Source organism: Mus pahari, chromosome 2 (genome assembly GCF_900095145.1).
Source record: "Mus pahari chromosome 2, PAHARI_EIJ_v1.1, whole genome shotgun sequence".
Classification (NCBI taxonomy): Eukaryota; Metazoa; Chordata; class Mammalia; order Rodentia; family Muridae; genus Mus; species Mus pahari.
Genome location: NC_034591.1, coordinates 107,727,711 through 107,746,594, shown reverse-complemented (window position 1 = coordinate 107,746,594; position 18,884 = coordinate 107,727,711). Strand labels below are relative to the sequence as shown.

At 49.4% G+C, this 18,884-nt stretch overlaps 1 protein-coding gene across 6 annotated transcripts in view; it reads left to right on the top strand.

Annotated features, from left to right (window-relative positions):
- Positions 1-18,884, top strand: part of Iqsec1 (IQ motif and Sec7 domain 1) — a 329,946-nt gene that overhangs the window by 177,206 nt on the left and 133,856 nt on the right. For 2 of the 6 annotated variants that reach the window (XM_021191777.2, XM_029535250.1), the window contains exon 1: positions 346-727. The exons of 3 other annotated variants lie outside the window; for them this stretch is intronic. In XM_021191777.2, coding sequence (XP_021047436.1) covers positions 705-727 — 23 coding nt within the window. In that variant the 5' untranslated portion in view covers positions 346-704. Of the gene's footprint in view, positions 1-345; positions 728-18,884 lie in introns of those variants that run through there. One more of the 6 variants, XM_029535254.1, reaches the window with a different exon arrangement.

The following is an 18,884-nucleotide window of genomic DNA, read 5'->3' as shown; positions in this document are numbered from 1 at the left end:
AGTGGCTCCTATGTTTCCATGCCAGGGACGGAAAAGCTGCCCTGGAAAGCGATGCCATCATTACATTCTTCAGGCTGCGAGTGCATTTTAGCAACGGATTTCCAGGTTTCCAGTGAGGGCCAGAAGGAGCCACCTCGTTGGTCTCAGCGCCAGGGCTCTTGGTTTTGTAGCCGCACCCGCAGGGCGGCCCTGTTTGATGCTGCAGTTGCCATGGCAACGAGCACTTTGGCGATTGGTCCAGCGAGGCCGCACTACGTTGCTCCTGGAAGGAGGGGGGCGCTCCTGCACTCCTGTCCCTCCTCCGGATGCTGCGAGAGCAAACCGGCACAGACACCCCCCCTCCTCCAGCCCTCCCCTCCTCATCCCAGCGCACTGCCACCCCGGATGTGCGGGAGGGAAAATTCCCAAGGAAGTCCCAGGTAGCAGCGAGGCAGACGCCCCCGCCCAACCTGGCGACCATGGTGACTCGACGTCTTCCCAGGCTTCTGGGCACAGTGTAAACCCTGCGTAGGAGGACCTGTTTGGAGCCCCCTGCCACATTATATCCAGCATTTCTAGATGAACCTGCCAGTCCTGGGAAAGTGACTGCCCTTGGCTTTCATTTTCTTCCTTTCCACCTCGCTTGAGCATCCTGTTCCTCCTCTGATCCACCTTGAGCCTCCTCAGCCCAGGCAGGAGAGAGAAGGAAATCAGACTTGGGCAGGATGGCTTGCCGAAGACGCTATTTGTAAGTATGCAAGACAAGTTTATCCTGAAGCCTGAGGCAGAAAGGACCACTTACTCATGTTGAAGTGAGGGGCTTGGTGGGGGTGGGGTAGCTGCTCTGCAGGTGGCTTCCAGGGGAGCAAGCTTTTGTCCAATGTTTGTCCCCTGCGGCAAAGGCAGTGTTATTGATGATGATGAGGGGGAAAAGAATCTTAGTCAGCAAGTCTTGAGCTGTGAAAGTCCCCTATTGAAGCAGGCATCCTCCTCCTAATCCATATCCACAAATGAGGGTCCCAGACTCATGGCTGGGGTCTAGGCTTTTGGCAGTGCCCCTGACAGACCTGTTTAGGGAAAGCTTTGATACTCAGCAAGCCCATGGCTTGTACCCAAGCCAGGTAGAAGGCCAGCAGCAGGCTGAGATAGTGGCTGGAGATGGCCTTCTCTGTAGACAGGTGAAGGTGGCAGCAGTGTCCAGCTGTCAAGCACAGGTGTAATGTGCTGGTACAGAGCACCCGTCTGCTGGGCCTGATGCCAGCAGCGGAGGTGGTGAAAGTCGGGCTTAGGGTGGTGACATCACGAGACTGGGTATTTATGGAAGCAAAACTGTGCTTAGTGAAGCCAGGCTTCCCAGGGGGCAGTGGGATTCAAATGCCGGGTTCCTTCTAGGCTCTCTGGGGGCTCTGCTGGTGCTGTTCTGGGAAGAGCAACCTTTGCCCTGTGTGGACACTCTAGGCCCTGGAAATTGAATGAGATTTGGGTCTGGTCTCTGTCTGCCCTAGTAGTACCTGCTCAGTGCTCGGAAGCTGATAGAGACAGTTTGGTAATCTTGGACCTTTCGAGGTTTGAAAGCAAGGCATGGCGTTCTTGAATTGGGATCGGCCACCAGGACTAGGAGAGGGGGCTTGCAACAGTTTGTAGGAGGTCATCTGGGAAATTCAAACTCTCTTCAAACTGGCTTTGAACTCCAAGAGGCCCCCAAGACCCATCAAGGGCCCTCTGAGCCCTCCTGAGGCCTTGCCTCCTCCCCTCCTGAGAGGGGCGGTTCCCATGCTAATGAGCCTGAAGTAAACATTGCCTGTAGCTGCATTGGCAGGCAGGGCGGGTAGGCCCCTGCAGGAGGCTCTGGTTCTGCATTTTCTGTGGAAAAGCTTGTGAGTTCTTTGGTGTATGAGGGAACCACACAGGGTCCTTGCTCTCCGTGGCAAGACCAGAAATAGTAACGCTTTTCCTAGCATGGAACTTCATCTCACCTTTGGGAAAGGTACTAACCTGGGAGCAGCCTCCTTCCTCCTGCCACTCCTTCAATGGCACAGGAAGGAGCCTTTAGTGTCAAAAAAAAACAAAACAAAAAAAAAAAACAAAAAAAAACCTGACAACTTGCAGGGGCCACTGCAAGTTGCTGTGGATGGAAGATGTCATTAACATGAAGTGTGACAGTTCTCACAGAGAGCAGCTGGGCCCCGGGCCTGTTTCCAAAGCTAGGGAACACCTTCTGAAAGATTTTGCCTGGACAGGAATGAAGACAACCCCTGCCCCCATTTTGAAATGGGGAAACGTAGACTGGACAAATCACCTCTGGAAACTTGGCGTGCACTGGCCTAGATGTTGGACTTTTCATGGAAAACGTCTTGCCAGGAGCACTGCTTACAGTCCATTATGCTTCCAAGATTCATTCAACCCGTTGAGGGCCAGGGACTTACATCTGAACACAGCCTTAGGCAGCCCTGTTGGCAGCACCTATCTGGGTATCAGTGTCCCCCACCTCCCTTCCTTGAAGGTCTCTCTACTCTTAACTCTTGGGGCTCTGTAGGCTGAGCTATCCCTATACACCCTCCCCCACCCCCATATTCTGTTGGTATCAACCATCACAATCAGATTGGCTGGGGAGGGCTGGAAGACAGCTATGGCCACTGCCCTTGCAGAGGGTTTGGAGCCAACCAGGCCTCACTGATTTACCTACTAGCAGTCAGCAGCCTATGTTTGTTCTCTATTATAGTTCACTTGACCAGGGCAGGGCCCAGCCCAGCCAAGGGATTTCTCAGTAACTACTGTTCCAGACTTCTGATTCTCCAGGTCAGCCGAGTGGAAGGGGGCTGATGGCTGTCAGCTCAGAGCAGTCTTGGCTAGTCATGTGTTTTCTCATATCCTGTGGCTTGGTTCTGCCTCCCTCGACTGCTGCAAATATAGTATGATCAATCCCTTTATACAGAGCATGAAGCTGAGGTACAGAGAGGAAGGAACTCGATCGACTAGGCTCCTGCAGCTATTTGCTGCTGTGTCTTTAGCAATTCTGTCCTCCCCCCCATATGCTCCATCCCAGACCTGAGCAGCCATGTGTCACCATATCAAGGTGTCTCTTGGCCTAGTGGTACTCCCCAAATAGGCACACTGTATACCCTGGTCTCCCCACCTTTCCTCAGATCATTCCTTTGGCCCCCTGGGTGTTCTACTGTGAGTCACTTGGAAAGTTAAATGTATCACTGAGAGAGGTGGGTCCTCAGTCTGCTATGGAGGTGCCCTGGTGATGGGATAAAGATAACGATGAAAACAACACATATAGTAACTGAGTGGAGAAATCACAAGGCCTACAATCCTTGATCAAGCTGCAACTGACAGCTTAGTCAGCTTAGTAGTGCTGTGAGGAAGGTACCCCATCCTGACTGATCAAAGCAGCACCTTTGCCATCCTCAAGTGATGGCTGAGGAGGACTCTTGGCTCAGCAGTCCTCTAGCTCCAGCTTAGGCAGTGGGGCTGTAAGGATTTGCAGAGCAAGGTGCTGGCTGCCTCTTTCCATGTCTGTGGTCCACCCATCTACCCCACTAACTGGCTCATTTGTTTACTGCCTGGAACTTTCTGGCTCCTCTTCCTTTCCTTTTCTCTCTGAGCAGCCAAGCAGGGCTAAAGCTGCAGACCTCCCACCCTGCCATTCTCTGACTTTCCTGCTGGGCTTCCATCTACCCTGCCACTATGTTCAGCTTGTTGGGTGGTCAGTGTGTCTTACTACTAGAATATCAGCTATACCTGACAGACTTCTGATGGCATGTGAGCCTCAGGGACCTCCCACACCTAGAAAAATGCCAGGTACATTGCATGAACTCAGGATACATGATTAAGTCCTGGGCAGTGCCAGGCACTGTCCTAAGCGGGACTACAGAGCTGTTTATTACAGAGCATGCACTGGCAGGCTTCAGGAGAGGCACATGTGAACAACATCAGCCCCAACACAGAGAGTGGTCTCCACAGTTGGCTGAACCCTGAGGACTGGGACTGGCATTTACTACACAAAGAGAGCAGGAGCCTCCAAATATGCAAATGTCATGGCCCTCAGCTCTTTTAACCATACCCTTCACCCTAGGGCTATTCTTACTTGCATTGTACAGACTTATCCCAGGCAGCACTTAAGCAGGGGTGAACCTGGGGAGTCTTCACTCCAGTGCCAAACTATAACCTGTTATGGCACTGAAAGGTTTTGCCAAAATGGCAAACACTGGCTGAGTGTGAGGGAAAGAGAGAGATGATCTAGCAGCATGGATAGGACCCTGTGGGCTGGTTCCCACCGTCCCAGCCCAGTATAGACTGAGGAGAGCCATGGAGGGTGGGCCTGAGGATGTAGGAGAGTAGAGGAGCAGGAACCTGACTTGCCCCTTGGCTAGAATGGGCAGTTGGGGAAGCTGCTGGAGTCAGGAGCATCTGGTCTTTAGGCTAGGCTGAGAGCAGCTAGGCATTCTTCCTTGCAGTTTGCAGTGACCCCATGTTTCTCAGGATGAGGCACCCTGCTCATGGGGTCCTGCCCTACCTCATAATACTAGCTTAGCTTGCTCTCAGAGGACTTCAGGCTTCTACTCTTATTCAGCCCCATACCTCTGCCATGTTGAGTCTGTAGTTGGCTCATACTTCGGGGAAGTGACTTGCTCAGGTTCCTGGCCAGGAGTCCGTCTAACCCTAGACCCTGCATCCTCACACCAGTCCTCATCTCTCTGTCTTTGGGACTGGGGTTTGGAGGCAGCAGGTGTTTAGAAGGTGGGATTCAAGAGAGGAAGGTTCCAAGAGGTGGCAGGACACTGGTCAGGTGCCCCTAAGAAGTACCTGCATGTCATGCCTTTACCATCACTTTTGATAGATCTTTGTCCAGATCAGTTCTATTCAACACAGGATTTAATATTCATTCATTCATTCATTCATTCATTCATTCATTCATTCATTCCTTTGTTTATACATGCCTTCTTTAATTTATTATCGTACGTGTGGCAGGAAGGCACATGCCATGACACATAAGTGGAGATCAAGAGGAAAACTTTATGGAGTTGATTCTCTCCTTCCACCTCTTTCTGGTTTGGGGGATTGAATTCAGGTGGAGTTGTCACTGAGTTGAGGCCAGCTCGAGTAAGACGTCAACCCCCTGCCTACATCGAACATGATAGATGTCCAAATGTGTTTTGTGTGACTTGGCTATACATTGAGTTTTCTAGGAATGTGACTGCTCTCGAAGTAAGGGAAGATCAGACTGTGATATGTTGGGAGCTCTGCCAACAGCTGTCACCACCCAGGGCATTATGTCCCCAAGGGCAGTGGCTTTCCTGGGAACAAAGTTGCCTCAGCAGGTGCCTGTGGGATGAATTGGCTACAAGTGGCCTCTGCTTGGCAAATGACTGTTATCTCAACACCAGGTCTTGCCCTGTCTGCAGTGTCCATGTGGAGCAGGCTATGGGTTTGGTGTGGTGTGGGTGTGGACAAGCCTTATTGTGTCTGCACTTCCTTTCAGAACAGAAGTGGGCAGTGTAGTTTGGGATAGACAAAGGGACGTAGAGGCAGGAGTTTTCGCAGTGATGAAGTTATTATGTTCAGTCTGAGTTCATAGTCTTGGATCCAGCAACCATAAATAAAAATTTGGTGGTTTATATGAATGTGTTGGGGGGGGGTCATTTCCAGAAAGTTCCAAAGAGCAAAACTCAGATTTGCTTGGCTCTGTGCCAAGGACTTCACTGAACTCACAGGAATTTGTGGATGTGTAGAAATGGTGCTGTGGCCTCCTCTGCTCCACAGGTCTTTTATCCCTGCACACCTGGCTCTTTGATGTTGCTTGCCTTGAGTGTGTGGCCCTGTGTGGTCTCATCTGCGATTGGGTTGCTCTTCACATATGGCCTTTCCATACCATTGTTCCCCAAACAGCACAGTGTCACCATTCACTCTTCCATAGCATCTGCCCTGAACTTGATATATGTGTTACCCAGAGGTGGTTTAAAATATCTGGGGTACTGAATGTAGTGGTGATCCCAGCACTCAAGATGTTGAGGCAGAAGAATGGAGAGTCCAGGACCAGGTATCTGAAGGATCTGCAAGCCAATCCTTATGAGTACTGAGGGACAACCATTCGTGATCCCACACCTGCCTACTTCTACTTCTCCCATCCTTCCTGATAATTGACTTTGTGGCTGTTACAGAACAAGGCCAGGCTGTGAAAGGTCTTGAAAGCCCAGAATGGGGCCTAAACTACAATAGAGAAATCACTCCTGCTAGGTGCAGCCTGGTCCTGTAGTCTCTCTGGCTGCCCTTTCCTGCCGGGCTCAGTGCATGCACTCCACATGACTCCTCTGTCTTCTGACACTCATTGTCTCCTCTCTTTGCTCCAGGATAGCAAGAAGTACAACAGCTCTGGAGAGCACAGAGGCCTGGGTAGGCAAGAACGTAGGCAGGCTGGACATCTGTAGGGTGATGTTTGGGAGCCACATGTCCCATGGAGGCCTAGGCTAGAGAACCTCCCCCAGTCTCTGGGATGAGGAATTTGTTTCCAGGTACTCCTGGAGGTGAAGTCTTGGTGTGTGTGTGTGTGTGTGTGTGTGTGTGTGTGTGTGTGTGTGTGTGTGGTGATTAGTCCTATGCCTTTCTATCACATGTACACTCTATTCAAGGGATGAGCAAGACTAAGGAACTGGTGCCCTATGGAGTTCTGAGGTGTTACTGTTTGGAAAAATGACTACAGTGTTGTCAGGAACTCTCAATATTATTTTCTTATAACTGCAGATGAGTCTAAAATTATCTCAGAATCACACATTTGATTTATCTGGTTTTTGTTTTGTTGTTGTTTGGAGAGGTTGGTGCTGGGAATGGTCTAAGTGTGTGATATAATACCAAGCTGCACACAAGCCCCAACAAATTCAACCTTTAAAAATTTGAGTCTCTGGGGACTGGAGAGATGGCTCAGCAGTTAAGAGTGCCTGCAACTACCTGAAACTCTAGCTCTTTTCTGTCCTCTGTGGGTACCTGCACCCACATGGCGTTCAGTCACACAGACACTGTGCTGCCTGGTTTTTATGTCAACTTGACACAAGCTAAGATGGTCATTTGGAAAGAAGAAACTAAAATTGAGAAAATGTAATTACCAGATTAGCATGTGGTCCATTTTCTTAATTGGTGATGTGGGAAGGCTCAGCCCATTGTGGGAAATGCCACCCCTAGGCAGTTGGTCCTGGGTTGTATTAAGAGCAGGCTGAGCAAGCCATGAGGGGCAAGCCAGTTAGCAGCACTCCTCCATGGCCTCAGCATCAACTCCTACCTCCAGGTCCTGCCCTCACTTTCTTTGATAATAAACTATAACATAGAAGTTCCTTTTGGTCATGGTGTTTATCACAGGGATAGAAGCCCTTACTAAAACAGACACAAGTGAGTAAGAGTAAAATATATCTTTGTTTTTAAATTGAGACTCAGATAAAGGATCTGTTGGCTCAGACCCTGGTGACTGTGGGACAGAGGCTGGCCACCTCTTAGTCTCTGTTCTCTAAAGTACCCTGTGGTTATCCTCTTTTGCTGTCTTCTTCCCTGTCAGCTGAGATCCCTTTATCCTCCTTTCCAAGGCTCAAACCTACTAGCAGTCCTGGGAGTCCTGGGACCAGTCCCAGCTTTTAGAAGCAATAGTACAAGCCCCTCTGGAGCTAGTAGGCCTGACCATCAGCCAGATACTTGAACAGGGCCTGGCCCACTGTCCCTGGGTCCTTCCCAGAATCAGGGCCCAGCCCAACCTGAGGGTTTCTCTCAAGAAGGTTCCCCTCTCCCCTGGGCCTGTGAGTCTGCCTGGCTGTCAGCCATGCCTGCTCTCCCTCTGCCCGGAGCCACATATGTTAGTAATGGTACAGTCCCCACGCTCTCCCCTGCCTGCTGCTGCCACAGCAGGCGGCGGGGACAGAGACAAACTGAACACTCCCGCAAATGCCATTTTGAAGACAAAAATGGAAACCAGTCAGCTAAAACGAAAAGGTTACGAGAAACAAGGCCTTTTGATGGTTTTGGCGTTCTACAAATTGACTATTCTGTGAATTGGCTTTCGGCAAATTGCCTTGTCACAAACTAAGGGAGAGGCAAGACAGAGCTGGTGAGCGGGACTGGCCTGGGGTAGTCAAGGCCAGGTCGGCATGGAGTGGATGTAGAACAAGGCTCACTGGATGCCTGCAGCCGTGCCCCAGCTCCCCACTTTGTCCTGTGTCCTGGGATCCATTTAGGTGGGGGATGCAAGTGCCCATGTTTCACACAGCCTGCCTCAGAGAGGCAAGAGTCTGAAGCTGAGCTAGGGCTGAAGCATGTCTGGCTGCAGGATGCTTTTACTCACCCCAGCAGCTCCATTCCTCAGCACAAAGGCATCTGTTTGAAGTGGCTCACAAGGGATGTGATGCGTTTTTAATTGCTATGGTGCTTGCTGACATTCAAAGCCTGTCTCTTGGTGGCTACTGGATAACAGTCAGCATTTCCCCCATTTGTTATCCAGTGTCAGTAAGAGGAATGTCCTCAAGTGTCTCCAACCCCTTACTCTTGGTTGAACTTAAGTCCCTGACTGTCTCCAGAGTCAAAGAGTGATTTGGCCACCTTGGCAGAGCTCCCAGGACTACTAGATGGGATCCAGTATGTAGGAATCTTCTCATATCTCCAAGAAGCTGCTCTCAAGGACCTTGAATCTGTTTTCTATTGGCACTGTGACTTAAATAGAGGTCTTAACTTTTCTGAACCCATTTCTTCTGAGTTCTACCTTAGTGGCATGGCTGTCAGGACTTGTAAATAGTCTCCTTGCCTTGCCATCCTCTAGCATCTCCTTAGGTCCCTCCCCAGTGTGATATGCCTTAGGACATGCTAGGCCTTAAGAAATATAAGTATCTTTTGAGCTAAAGAAACAGATATATTAACCAGAAATCTTTGGGTTGCAAATGGCCAATTCAAGTGAAAAGAGATTCAAATGGATGCCACTAGTGACTGAAGGCCTGGCTTTTGTATGGCTGGTCTATGCACCTGAGCCTTGGTAACTGTCCCATGAAGGTCCTCAGCAAGTTTGAACCCACTGACCAACCGTGGGGTAAACTGGCTGTCCCAAACAACCCCAAGGCTGAGAGCCAGAAAGCACTGGACAGGCTGTCACTGCTACCCGGCCATCCCAGAACTGGATACCTAGGCAGCCCTGCCTAAACCATGGGACTGGAAACAAAGGGGAAAGTCACATTTGTGAAAAGGTTTATTTGTGAGTCAGGGAGGGTAAACTTGAGAGAAGTCAGTGGTTTTTCTCAGTGTTAGAAGGGAGCTGGGCCAGGGCAGTTTGGGCACATGCAGCCTGCCTCTGCTGCCCCACCCCGGGGCCCTATGTGGAGTGTGGGAGTTGGCCACAAGGAAAGCTTAGGACCCCATGCTGCCTCCAAACTGCCGTAACTTCCTCTTCTTTGCTGACTTGGGCCTATACACAAGAACCCTTTTCTTTCTGATTTATCTTTTCTATTAGTATTTCTACAAATCTAAGCCATGCCAAGGGTTGTCTGTTTCTCAAAAAAATTCATCAGTTATTCTAGACAGACCTCAAACCCTTCCTGGCATCTTGAGTCAGGAGTCCTTCCCAGCTGGACTGAGCCTTCCTGTAGAGGAGCAGAAGAGAGGAGAGGTGTTAATGTCCCACTGCTGACTGCCTGGCCCTAGGGCTGTTCCTGGAGTCTTTAGAAAGAAGAGGTTGAAGGTTGAAGCCATAGGCAGCCTAGGTCACTGTGGCTGGCATTAACATCTCCCATGCCTGACCAGGCAGGAGAGCAAGAGAAACTCAAGCTGATGCTGGGGCATCTACAGAGAAGACTGGGAATTCAAAAGGGAAAGGACCCCCTCAGATTCAGATAATTTTAGAATGAGGATCTCTATCCTCAGAAGTTTCACTAATTCTGGAGTATTACTGAGGAGTCCCATGGACAGGACAGATGCTGCCCTGACTGAAGTCCTGCAGCATTCCAGGGTTAGGCTTGCACAAAGCTGCGGGGTACATAACCTTGCCTCCCTTCTGTCTGTGTTCCTCAGACATGTCCTTGCCTCTGCCATAGGTCAGAGAGTCCCTTAGAGGATGGGTACTCTTCCCAGGGATCATCTACTATAGTGGAAGGCCAGGGTATGAGCCTGAGCCTGAGACTTGTGCCTGTGGGGCTAACAGATAGAGCCTCAGCTGGCATCACCTCTGATTCTGAGTATATCTAAGGCTTTTCATCTCCTAGCCACTCCTCACGCTGTCTTGTTATTAGCCACACCTCTCTCCTCTGGGACCTTTGATTATTTCCTTTCTGCTACTGGGACTACCATCTTCAAGGCCATCCCTGGCTTTGAGGCTGGTGCTGAGTCTTACCAGTCATCCTTCAGCAACTTTGAACCACCTCAGTCCCTCAGGTTCCAACTGATTCTTCTGTGAAGGTTCACAGCTGACATACAGGACCTGAAGTTACTGTTCTGTTTGCAGATGTCTCTGGACCAGTGGAGTCATCAGAGAACATAGGATGCTTCCTGCAAAGGGAAGCATGGGGCCTTGGAGTTGGTTCAGTACATGTGTGTTGAGTGAGTGTAGGGTATTCTAAAGGTCTCTTGCAGCCTGTGACCTGCCAGCATGTCATCTCCTTCTCTTTCTCTTTCACAATCCTTGTCTGTGGATGCATGTGGGACAGGCCTAGGCTGGAGATAAGTTTTGGTAGGAAAAGCCAGAGGGACTCTGGTGAGGACTGAGGCAGCTGTAGGGGCTGAGAACACCAGTAACCCCACCTTGGATGAGCTCAAGGTGAAAACCCTGGTATTCATACAGGCCGTACAAAAAAGAGCCCAGATCATGGCGGTACTATCCCTAAAGACTCAGGACCGTGGTCTCGTTGGCAGAATGTAAGGAGATCCCAGGAAAGGTCTGCCTATGTCTGGGACTGCCCTCCACATCTCACTGGACTCTGTAAAGATGCTGCTACCCTCAGCTCAGAACAGGTTCTCCCATGCTACCAGCCTCCATGAGGCCAAGGTCACCCAGGACCTCTGCCAAGGCCACTGCCATCTGTTAGGAGAAGCTCTGCCTCTTGAACAGAGCAGACACTGAGGAACAATGCCTGCTGCCATACCATCTTGCACCCCAAAATAGAAGTGAATGCTTCCCACTAGCTTGGCACGTAAGACTTGCCCCTCCTGTGTTTTCTCCTCCTTTCTGGTTTAGGCTTCAGTCAGGGTCCCTGTTTATCTTGAGAACACACTAGCATTGAGGCATGAGGTTCAGAGAAACTGGATTCTGGTCCCTGAAATCCCAGGCAGTTTTTGCCCTGGAGACTGTTGACTTGGCCGAAGGGGCATTTAATCCAGAACTGGACAGCTTCTACTAGACATGCCTGTCTGTTCCTTCCTCCTTACTTTTGAACCATGAGGATCCATTAGCTGTTAATGAATTCAGATGTAAAATGCATGAGTTGGGCTGAGGTGAGTTGAGTTGATTTCTGAGTTTCTGAATCCCGGGAAGACTGCTTATCTTAGCAGATGCCTTGGGATTGAAGGCTGGTTGCCTGGCTGACTGTGGATGGTAGGATGGCTTCCTTCCTTAGCGGGGGTGGGGATGAGGGTGGGGATTCTGCTTCTCTGAGCTTCAGTTCCCTCACCTGTAATGTGGGAATCGGAAACTCCAGCTCTGGCTCAATGACGGATTGGGACCACATCAGCACCCTAGAGTCTGATCAAGACATTGTGCAAAGCCAAGAAGACCCAGAGAGTTGGCGTTTCTATATTGGCCCTGCTGCTGGGTAGCACCTGAGGGTTTGGTGTGACAGGATGTACAGGTCTGGGTGAGCTGAGCCTAGGGGAAGGGCAGAGACTTTTCTTTCCTGCACTGCATCTGGTGTCTGTGGGTCCTCCTATCAGTAGTCTACTGGAAAAAGCAGGATGTGGTAGTCTTAGGCACCAGACCAAGGCCACTGAGCCACAGGCCCTGCAGGGTCCAGAGCTGTATGATAAGGCCTCCAGTACTGCAAGCCCGTGAGGGAATGGATGCATCCCAGGCCCTTGGAAGTGAAAAGATTTAGATTCCTGGCAAGTGGACCTAGCCAGGTGGGCTTTCCTCTTCAAGGCTAGCCCAGTAGTCCCAGCATATAGTCCTCTTCTCAGCTGACCACTCATTTTCAGAGCTCAGCTCAGTTCCCCCTACCTGGGACTTTCCTGGATGTGTTTATTGAAGGTGGCTGTCTTCCTTCACTTAGGGACCCAGTATTCTGTGGCCACCTGGCTGTGTGCCTTTTTTAGCTACCCTCATGTCTACAGAGGTGTCTCACCCACTCTGGCTTTACCCATTGAGTGGGGTTGTTGAGTTATACTGAACACTGCTCAGATGGGTGTCTGTTGTCTTCCTGTGTCACCGTGTGGCTGGGATGGTGAAGTGCACTCTTACTTTAAAATTGTTTCAATAAGACACCATGGTGAAAGCAACTTATAGAAGAGTTTATTGGGGGCTTACAGTTTCAGAGGATGAATCATGACCAACAGACAGGAAACATGGAAGCAGGCAGACAAGCATGGCACTGGAGCAGTAGCTTAGAACTTACATCTTGATCCACAAATAAAAGGCAGAGAGATCTAACTGGGATTGGTGTGGGTTTTTGAAACATCAAAGCCCACCCTTGCCCCTAGTGATATACTTTCTCCAACAAGGCCACACCTCCTAATCCTCCCGGATGGTTCCATCAACTGGGGACCAAGCACTCAAATATATGAGCCTACTGGGCCATTGTCATTCATGCACTCACAGTGGTCCTCTGCCCTTGGCTTTTGCTGCCTATACTTTTAGTTTTCCACAAACAACCAAAGCTTGAAAATATTAAATGAAAAACTCCAGAAATAATTTGGTAGGTTTTCTGTGACTTTTATTATGGTGTATTATGGTTGTTATTGAGTGTTTTGACTGCATCTAAATGTACTTCATGTGTACAGTCCCTACAGTGGCCAGAAGAGGGCATTGGATACTCTGGAACTGCGTGACAGATGGTTGTAATGATGTATATGCTAGGAACTAAACCAGTCCTCTGCAAGAGCAACAAGTGCTTTTACCCACTGAGCCATCTCTCCAGCCCGGGTAGTTGTGGCTATTAACCCTCACTGCATCTGTTTTATATACTGTGTGTTGAATGCGTGCTTATAAGAAAACCCAATACTATGATCATGGTTGCCATGGTGTTTGGCATCCATCAGGCATGTTGGAGAATGTCTCTGTGTAAGAGGTTGCTTTGGCACTGAGTAGGTGCCAGGCTAAACAAATAAAATGACTCACTGTCTCAAATTGCACTCTCCCAGAGCTGATGACCACTGTTCTAAAAAATAAAAAAATAAAAATAAAACTCCTTCCAGTGTAAAGGAGAGACCCAGGCCCAGAGTCCAGATGATACCCTGTCTCACCTGGGCCCCTGGCTCTTTCCACATACCCGGTCCAAGGCCTCTAGAGGTGTTTTCCCCTGCAGCTGGAATTTCCAGACTCTGCCTGAACTCTGGGCAGGGCAGCCTGGCGGCAAGGAGTAATGTAGAGGCGGACCTAGGGACAATCATCTCCCTGTGTCTGAGGTGGGCCACCCTGGCTGGTAGGCAGGGCTGTGTTTGAGCCAGAGTGAGCACAGGAAAGCCAATAAGTCACCTTTGGCTGTTTTACTCAGAGGCCTGAGGATGAGGTTCAGGGTCAGATAGGATGAAGGGTGAGTCTGCCCACTGGCACCTCAGACTCCCTGTCCAAGGCATGAAGATGAGCCTGTTTACAGCTGAGGAAAGAGAGGCCTGGGCAAAAAAGCCCTATAGCTCACAAGACCAGCACTGGTACCAGCCTATGCTAAAGCCCAGTGAGCAGATCAGGAAAGTATCCAGCCCCAGTATGTGACACTGGGTATGGGATCATGAGGTGTCCATCCAGCCTGTTGTAGGCCCTGGGATAATGGTTCCTTGTCACCTCCCCCCACCCACCCCAAGGTGTTCTGCCCATGCAGACAGTTCCTCTGTTGTGTCTGTGCTTTGGAAGTCCTGGGTATAGAGTGACAGTATCCTTTGTTCTGAGTAAAGGGACAACTGACCTCCATGCTAGGCTCTCTGTTCTGCAGCCACAGAATGACCAGGAACATGGGCTCTTGAGTGCCTCATCTTAGCATAGCTAAATAGTTCTGCTGTAGAATGCCAGTACCTAGTGTCTACACAGAGGGACTGGGGCCTGGCAGGGAGGAGATTTGGAGCACAATGGTGCCTACCATCTTCTCTCATGCCATAATGTTTGCCCCAAACAGAGAAACTTCAAAAGTTCTGAAGACAGACAAACACTCCACTGCTGGCTAGAAGAGGTGGGACTGAACTTTCTCATGCGGCCATCTGAGTTACCCAAGGCCATAAAAACATCTCCACCCTGTGCCCACGGTTCCAAGAACAGCCATGAAGGAGCACAGACACCCCATTGAGTTGCTGCTATGACCTGTTGACCAGGGAGGCAAGAGAGCTGAGCCAAGCCCACAGCCACTCCAGTGAGCTAGGAAATTTGCCATTCACTCCATATCCACAAAGGGCAGGAAGGAATGTGCCTTCAGCCCTTAAGCACACACTTAGTGGGGGCATAGTGTCATAGAATGGACATCACAAATATTCACAGCCCCAGTGCAGCTTCCTGAGACCAAAACCAGCAGAAACATCCTGAAGCAGTCACACTGTGTCTCCAAGGAGTACTTACCGTGTGTGTGTGTGTGTGTGTGTGTGTGTGTGTGTGTGTGTGTTTGTGTATGTGTGTGTATGTGTTTGTGTGTATGTGTGTGTGCATACATGCACATGCACATGTACAATGTATGTTTGTGCATATGTAGAGAAAGATAATGGGTGTCTTTTGGATTTTGAGACAGGGTCTCTCATTGAACCTGAAGCTTGCAGCTGGCCAATGAGGCCAAGGGATCCTCTTGTATCTGTATCTCCAGCACTAGGGTTCCAGGACTGTGCTACCATATCCAGCTTTTTACATGAATGTTGGGGGTCTGAACTCAGGTCCTCATGCTTGTGTGCAAGCACTTTACTGACTGAGCCTCCTCCCCAGCTTCAGGGTTCCCTTTCTACCCAATTCTTAGTGTGTTCCTCACTATCTAATAAGAAGTAAGGAATGCGTTACAGAAGGCAGTGGCTTCCCTTCACTCTGGAAAGTGAAGCAAGTTCACTCTAAGCAACCCTCTTCTAGGCCTGACTGAATCTTCTTTGCTTTTAGCTTTCTCTGAAAGGAAGATTCAGCTCAAATAAGCATTGCCCCCTTGGAGTTTCCACAGGTGTGCCCCTTAGAACAGCACCATGCTTTGAGCCAACACCTAAGGAGGGAGCTCGAAGTCTGTCTCACACACACATACAACCGCCACACCACCACCATTACCAGCCACCAGCTCTCCCTCAGACTGGGCCAGCATTGAGCAGTGGGCCTTCTTCCTGGCCTCCCTATCTCTTTCAGGAACAAGCTCCATCTTTTTCTTCACATGATAGCCCACAGCTCAGATACCCAAATGAAATGCATTAAAATAAGGAATACTTAAAACAAACAAACAAACAAACAAAAACGTCGGGCGTGGTGGCACACGCCTTTAATCCCAGCACTTGGGAGGCAGAGGCAGGTGAATTTCTGAGTTCCAGGCCAGCCTGGACTACAGAGTGAGTTCCAGGACAGCCAGGACTACACAGAGAAACCCTCTCTCGAAAAAAACAAACAAACAAAAGAAGGAATACTGCTGGTGCAAAACCAGGAAGGCTGTGGGGGAGTGAGGTCATTCACCTCATTGCCACAGGGAGAGCAGAGTGGGCAGCTGCTCCGAGTCAGCGTGGTTTGTTTTAATAATAAACACACTTTCTCATAGCAGCCAGTCGAGGTACCCTTGGGCTGTCTCCTTCCAGAGAATGGAAGCTCTGTGTTCACAGCCTGTGTCCACAGGCTCCTAACAGCGCATTCACCACAGAGGCAACTGGACATCGCCCAGATGCTCCTGCTGTTAGTCAGCTTTCCAGGCTACAATAAAACTAAAAACATTAGCTTCTAAAGAAAAAGTCTATTTTGGCTCATGGTTTTAGAATCTCAGTCCAAGGTCACTTGACCCCATTACTTTATTTATTTTTATTATTTTTTTTAACTTTATGGGTATGGGTGTTTTACCTCTATGTATATCTGTGTACCATGTGTATGCCTGGTGCCCTTGGAGGATTGAAGAGGCCACTGAATGCTCTGAAACTGGAGGTACAGATGGTTGTAAGCTGCCTGATATGGGTGCTAGAAATCCAAGCCAAGACCTGTTCTTTGAGAACAACAAGTGCTCTTAACTGTTAAGCTGTCTCCAGCCTGTTTTGTGACAAGGCAGTGTGACATGATGGGAAGCATTCGATAGAACAAAATCATTTGCCTCATGGGGAGGACGCAAGAGAAAGAAAGAGGAAGAGCCCAGAGTCCCACAGATCCCTTCAAGGACACACTCCAGCAAGATGCAAAGGTTCTATCACCTCTGGATTACACTGAGCTAGGGACCAATCCTTTAACAGATCGGCCTTGAGGAACATTCAGTCACCACACCATTGTATCCAATAATAAGTCAGCTGAGGTACATCTGTGCCATGGAATAGTACTCAGTAGTGAAAAGGAATGTGACACCTCAATGAGTATCAGATAACCTTGCTGAGTGAGAAAGCCAGCCTTAAGTATTCTCATCCACATGACTATCTGTATAACATTCTCAATAATACAGTTATAGAGATGAGCAGTAGCCAGGGCTCTAGGATGGTGGAGAGACAGCATAATGCATCTTTCCACCTAAGATCACCCAAATTGCAGAGTTACACAGCCAGACATGCATGCATGCACATGCACATGCACAGAGGCTTGTATACTAGTGTACACAGTCCTAAGTTCTGTGCACTGATTGATTGATGTCCTTTTCATAGAGATGGTAGCACTCTGCATTTAAGGTGTTCTTACTGGAGTAGCCAAGGTTTTAATGCAGGGTCTCCCTATATATTCTGTGAATCTGAGGTTGTGCCAAAGAGGGTGGGGTACCAAGACTCAGAAATGGCCCCTAAGGACCCAGAGCATCCTGTGTTCAGCCAGGGACAGAAGCACTTGGTAGAGGAGACCAAGGCCAGAGATGGCTGCTTATGAGAGAAGAGATTAATGTTAGCTCCTTGGTGCCCAAGGCCTGGGCTCTTGGCTGACTGCACATTGGAGGCTGGAGTAGCCATGCTGATTTTCATCTATAACATAAGTTTTGATAAACTGTTATGTACTCTAGCAGTGTGAGGCTAGTAGACCCATCACAAACAAATATGTGTATAGCCAGCATCCAGACCCCAGAACACTGCCCTGTGCCCCATCCCCCATCCAGTTCCAGGGAGCAAGCCTCTCTGACTCCCAACCACAGAGCTGCCTGTCCTTCTCTTGAACTGTGTCCATGTCTGGTGCCTCTTACCAGGGAGGAAGCATCTAGTAGGTTCTGGAAAAGAAATAGTTGCCTTCCTGGGTTGCCGAAGAACAGTTTGGGGGCAGAGCATGGAATAGCAGTGCTTAGAATGGGGTTGGGACCTCAGGCTGGCCTGGATGCCCTCTTCAGAGTTGCAGGAAAGGGGCTGCAGAACCTGACTGGCTGATCTTGATCCTGGTCCAGGAATCCTCAGACTCTGGGGTCCCCAGGGTAGGAAGCAGCAGCGTCAGAGGAGTAGGAGGAGTTCTGAGCTGGCAGGAGAAGAGATGCAGGTTCCCCTTACTCCCTGGCTCCATATGCGAATAAAGAATGTGTACATACAGGTAAAACAAATCTCCATTCAACAGAATCAATGTGCTAATAGGATGTGTTAATTTGTATTTTGTTGTAGGCATTGTTATCATCACTAATATATGCATGACTTAATGTTATATGTGCCAGCCTTTGGAATTGTGTCTTCTCATTTGCGAAATTTAGAGTTCCTGGCATTGTTCTGAGTCCTTGAACTATATTAACCCATTTAATACTCCCTAATGCTACCAGCGAAGAAGCTATGTGGAGGCACAGACATATTAGCCACCTTGCTTAAGCTAGTGTGGAGCAGCTGGGGTTTGAACTCTGGCCCTTGGCTCTGGACTTAAGGTTTTATTCTTACAGGTCTGATATCTTGGTGCTGTAAACACTCTTATGGTAGTCATGACACTCTGAGGTCTCTTAGATACCTTTAGTGGCACTAAGAGGCAGTTTGCCATTTGCCCTCCATAATCCTAGAAGACTTAGGTGAATTCATATCTCATTCAGGGCCCAGGCTGGGGTCCTAAATGAATGTTGTTGAGCAGGAAACAGTAAGAAAGGAAAGGCAGGAGTGGGCTCCCTGTCTTTGGCACCCAAGACCTCAGGCAGCCTGGCCACAGGATGGAGGACAGAGGGTTTCAGGCTGGGATCCTCTCAGATACTGGGCCTGGTTGCATGTCAGGGGTCACCACAACATGCAGGGGCTATGGAATGGTCAGGTCAGCCTCCATGGAATCTTCTGAGGGAAAGGACATTGGTTAAAGAAGTCAGTCAGAAAGCTATGTCCATAGATGGCAGCAAGGGTTATGCTCTTGGCCCTGTGCCTTGTGCCTCTCAGTTCCCTTGTCATACAAGGACTTTGCTGTCTGAGTTTTCTGGTGGGAGGGTATGGCCCAGTTCATGTCTGTCTAATCCTAGGACCAAACACATCCCTAGAAAAAGAGGTGAAGAGGGAACAAAGAAGAAAAGTGTCTTCATGGAGTGGAAGCAAGGAAGGCAGTAGGAGAGGGCTGCACAAGGAGTTAACATTTGATATGGGAGTGGGCTTCTCAAGGGCTAAGAGGAGGTTACTTACTGCTGGGTAGATGGGAGAGTAAAATGTGATACTGTATGTGTGCTGCTCCCAAGACTCTCCTTACCTAC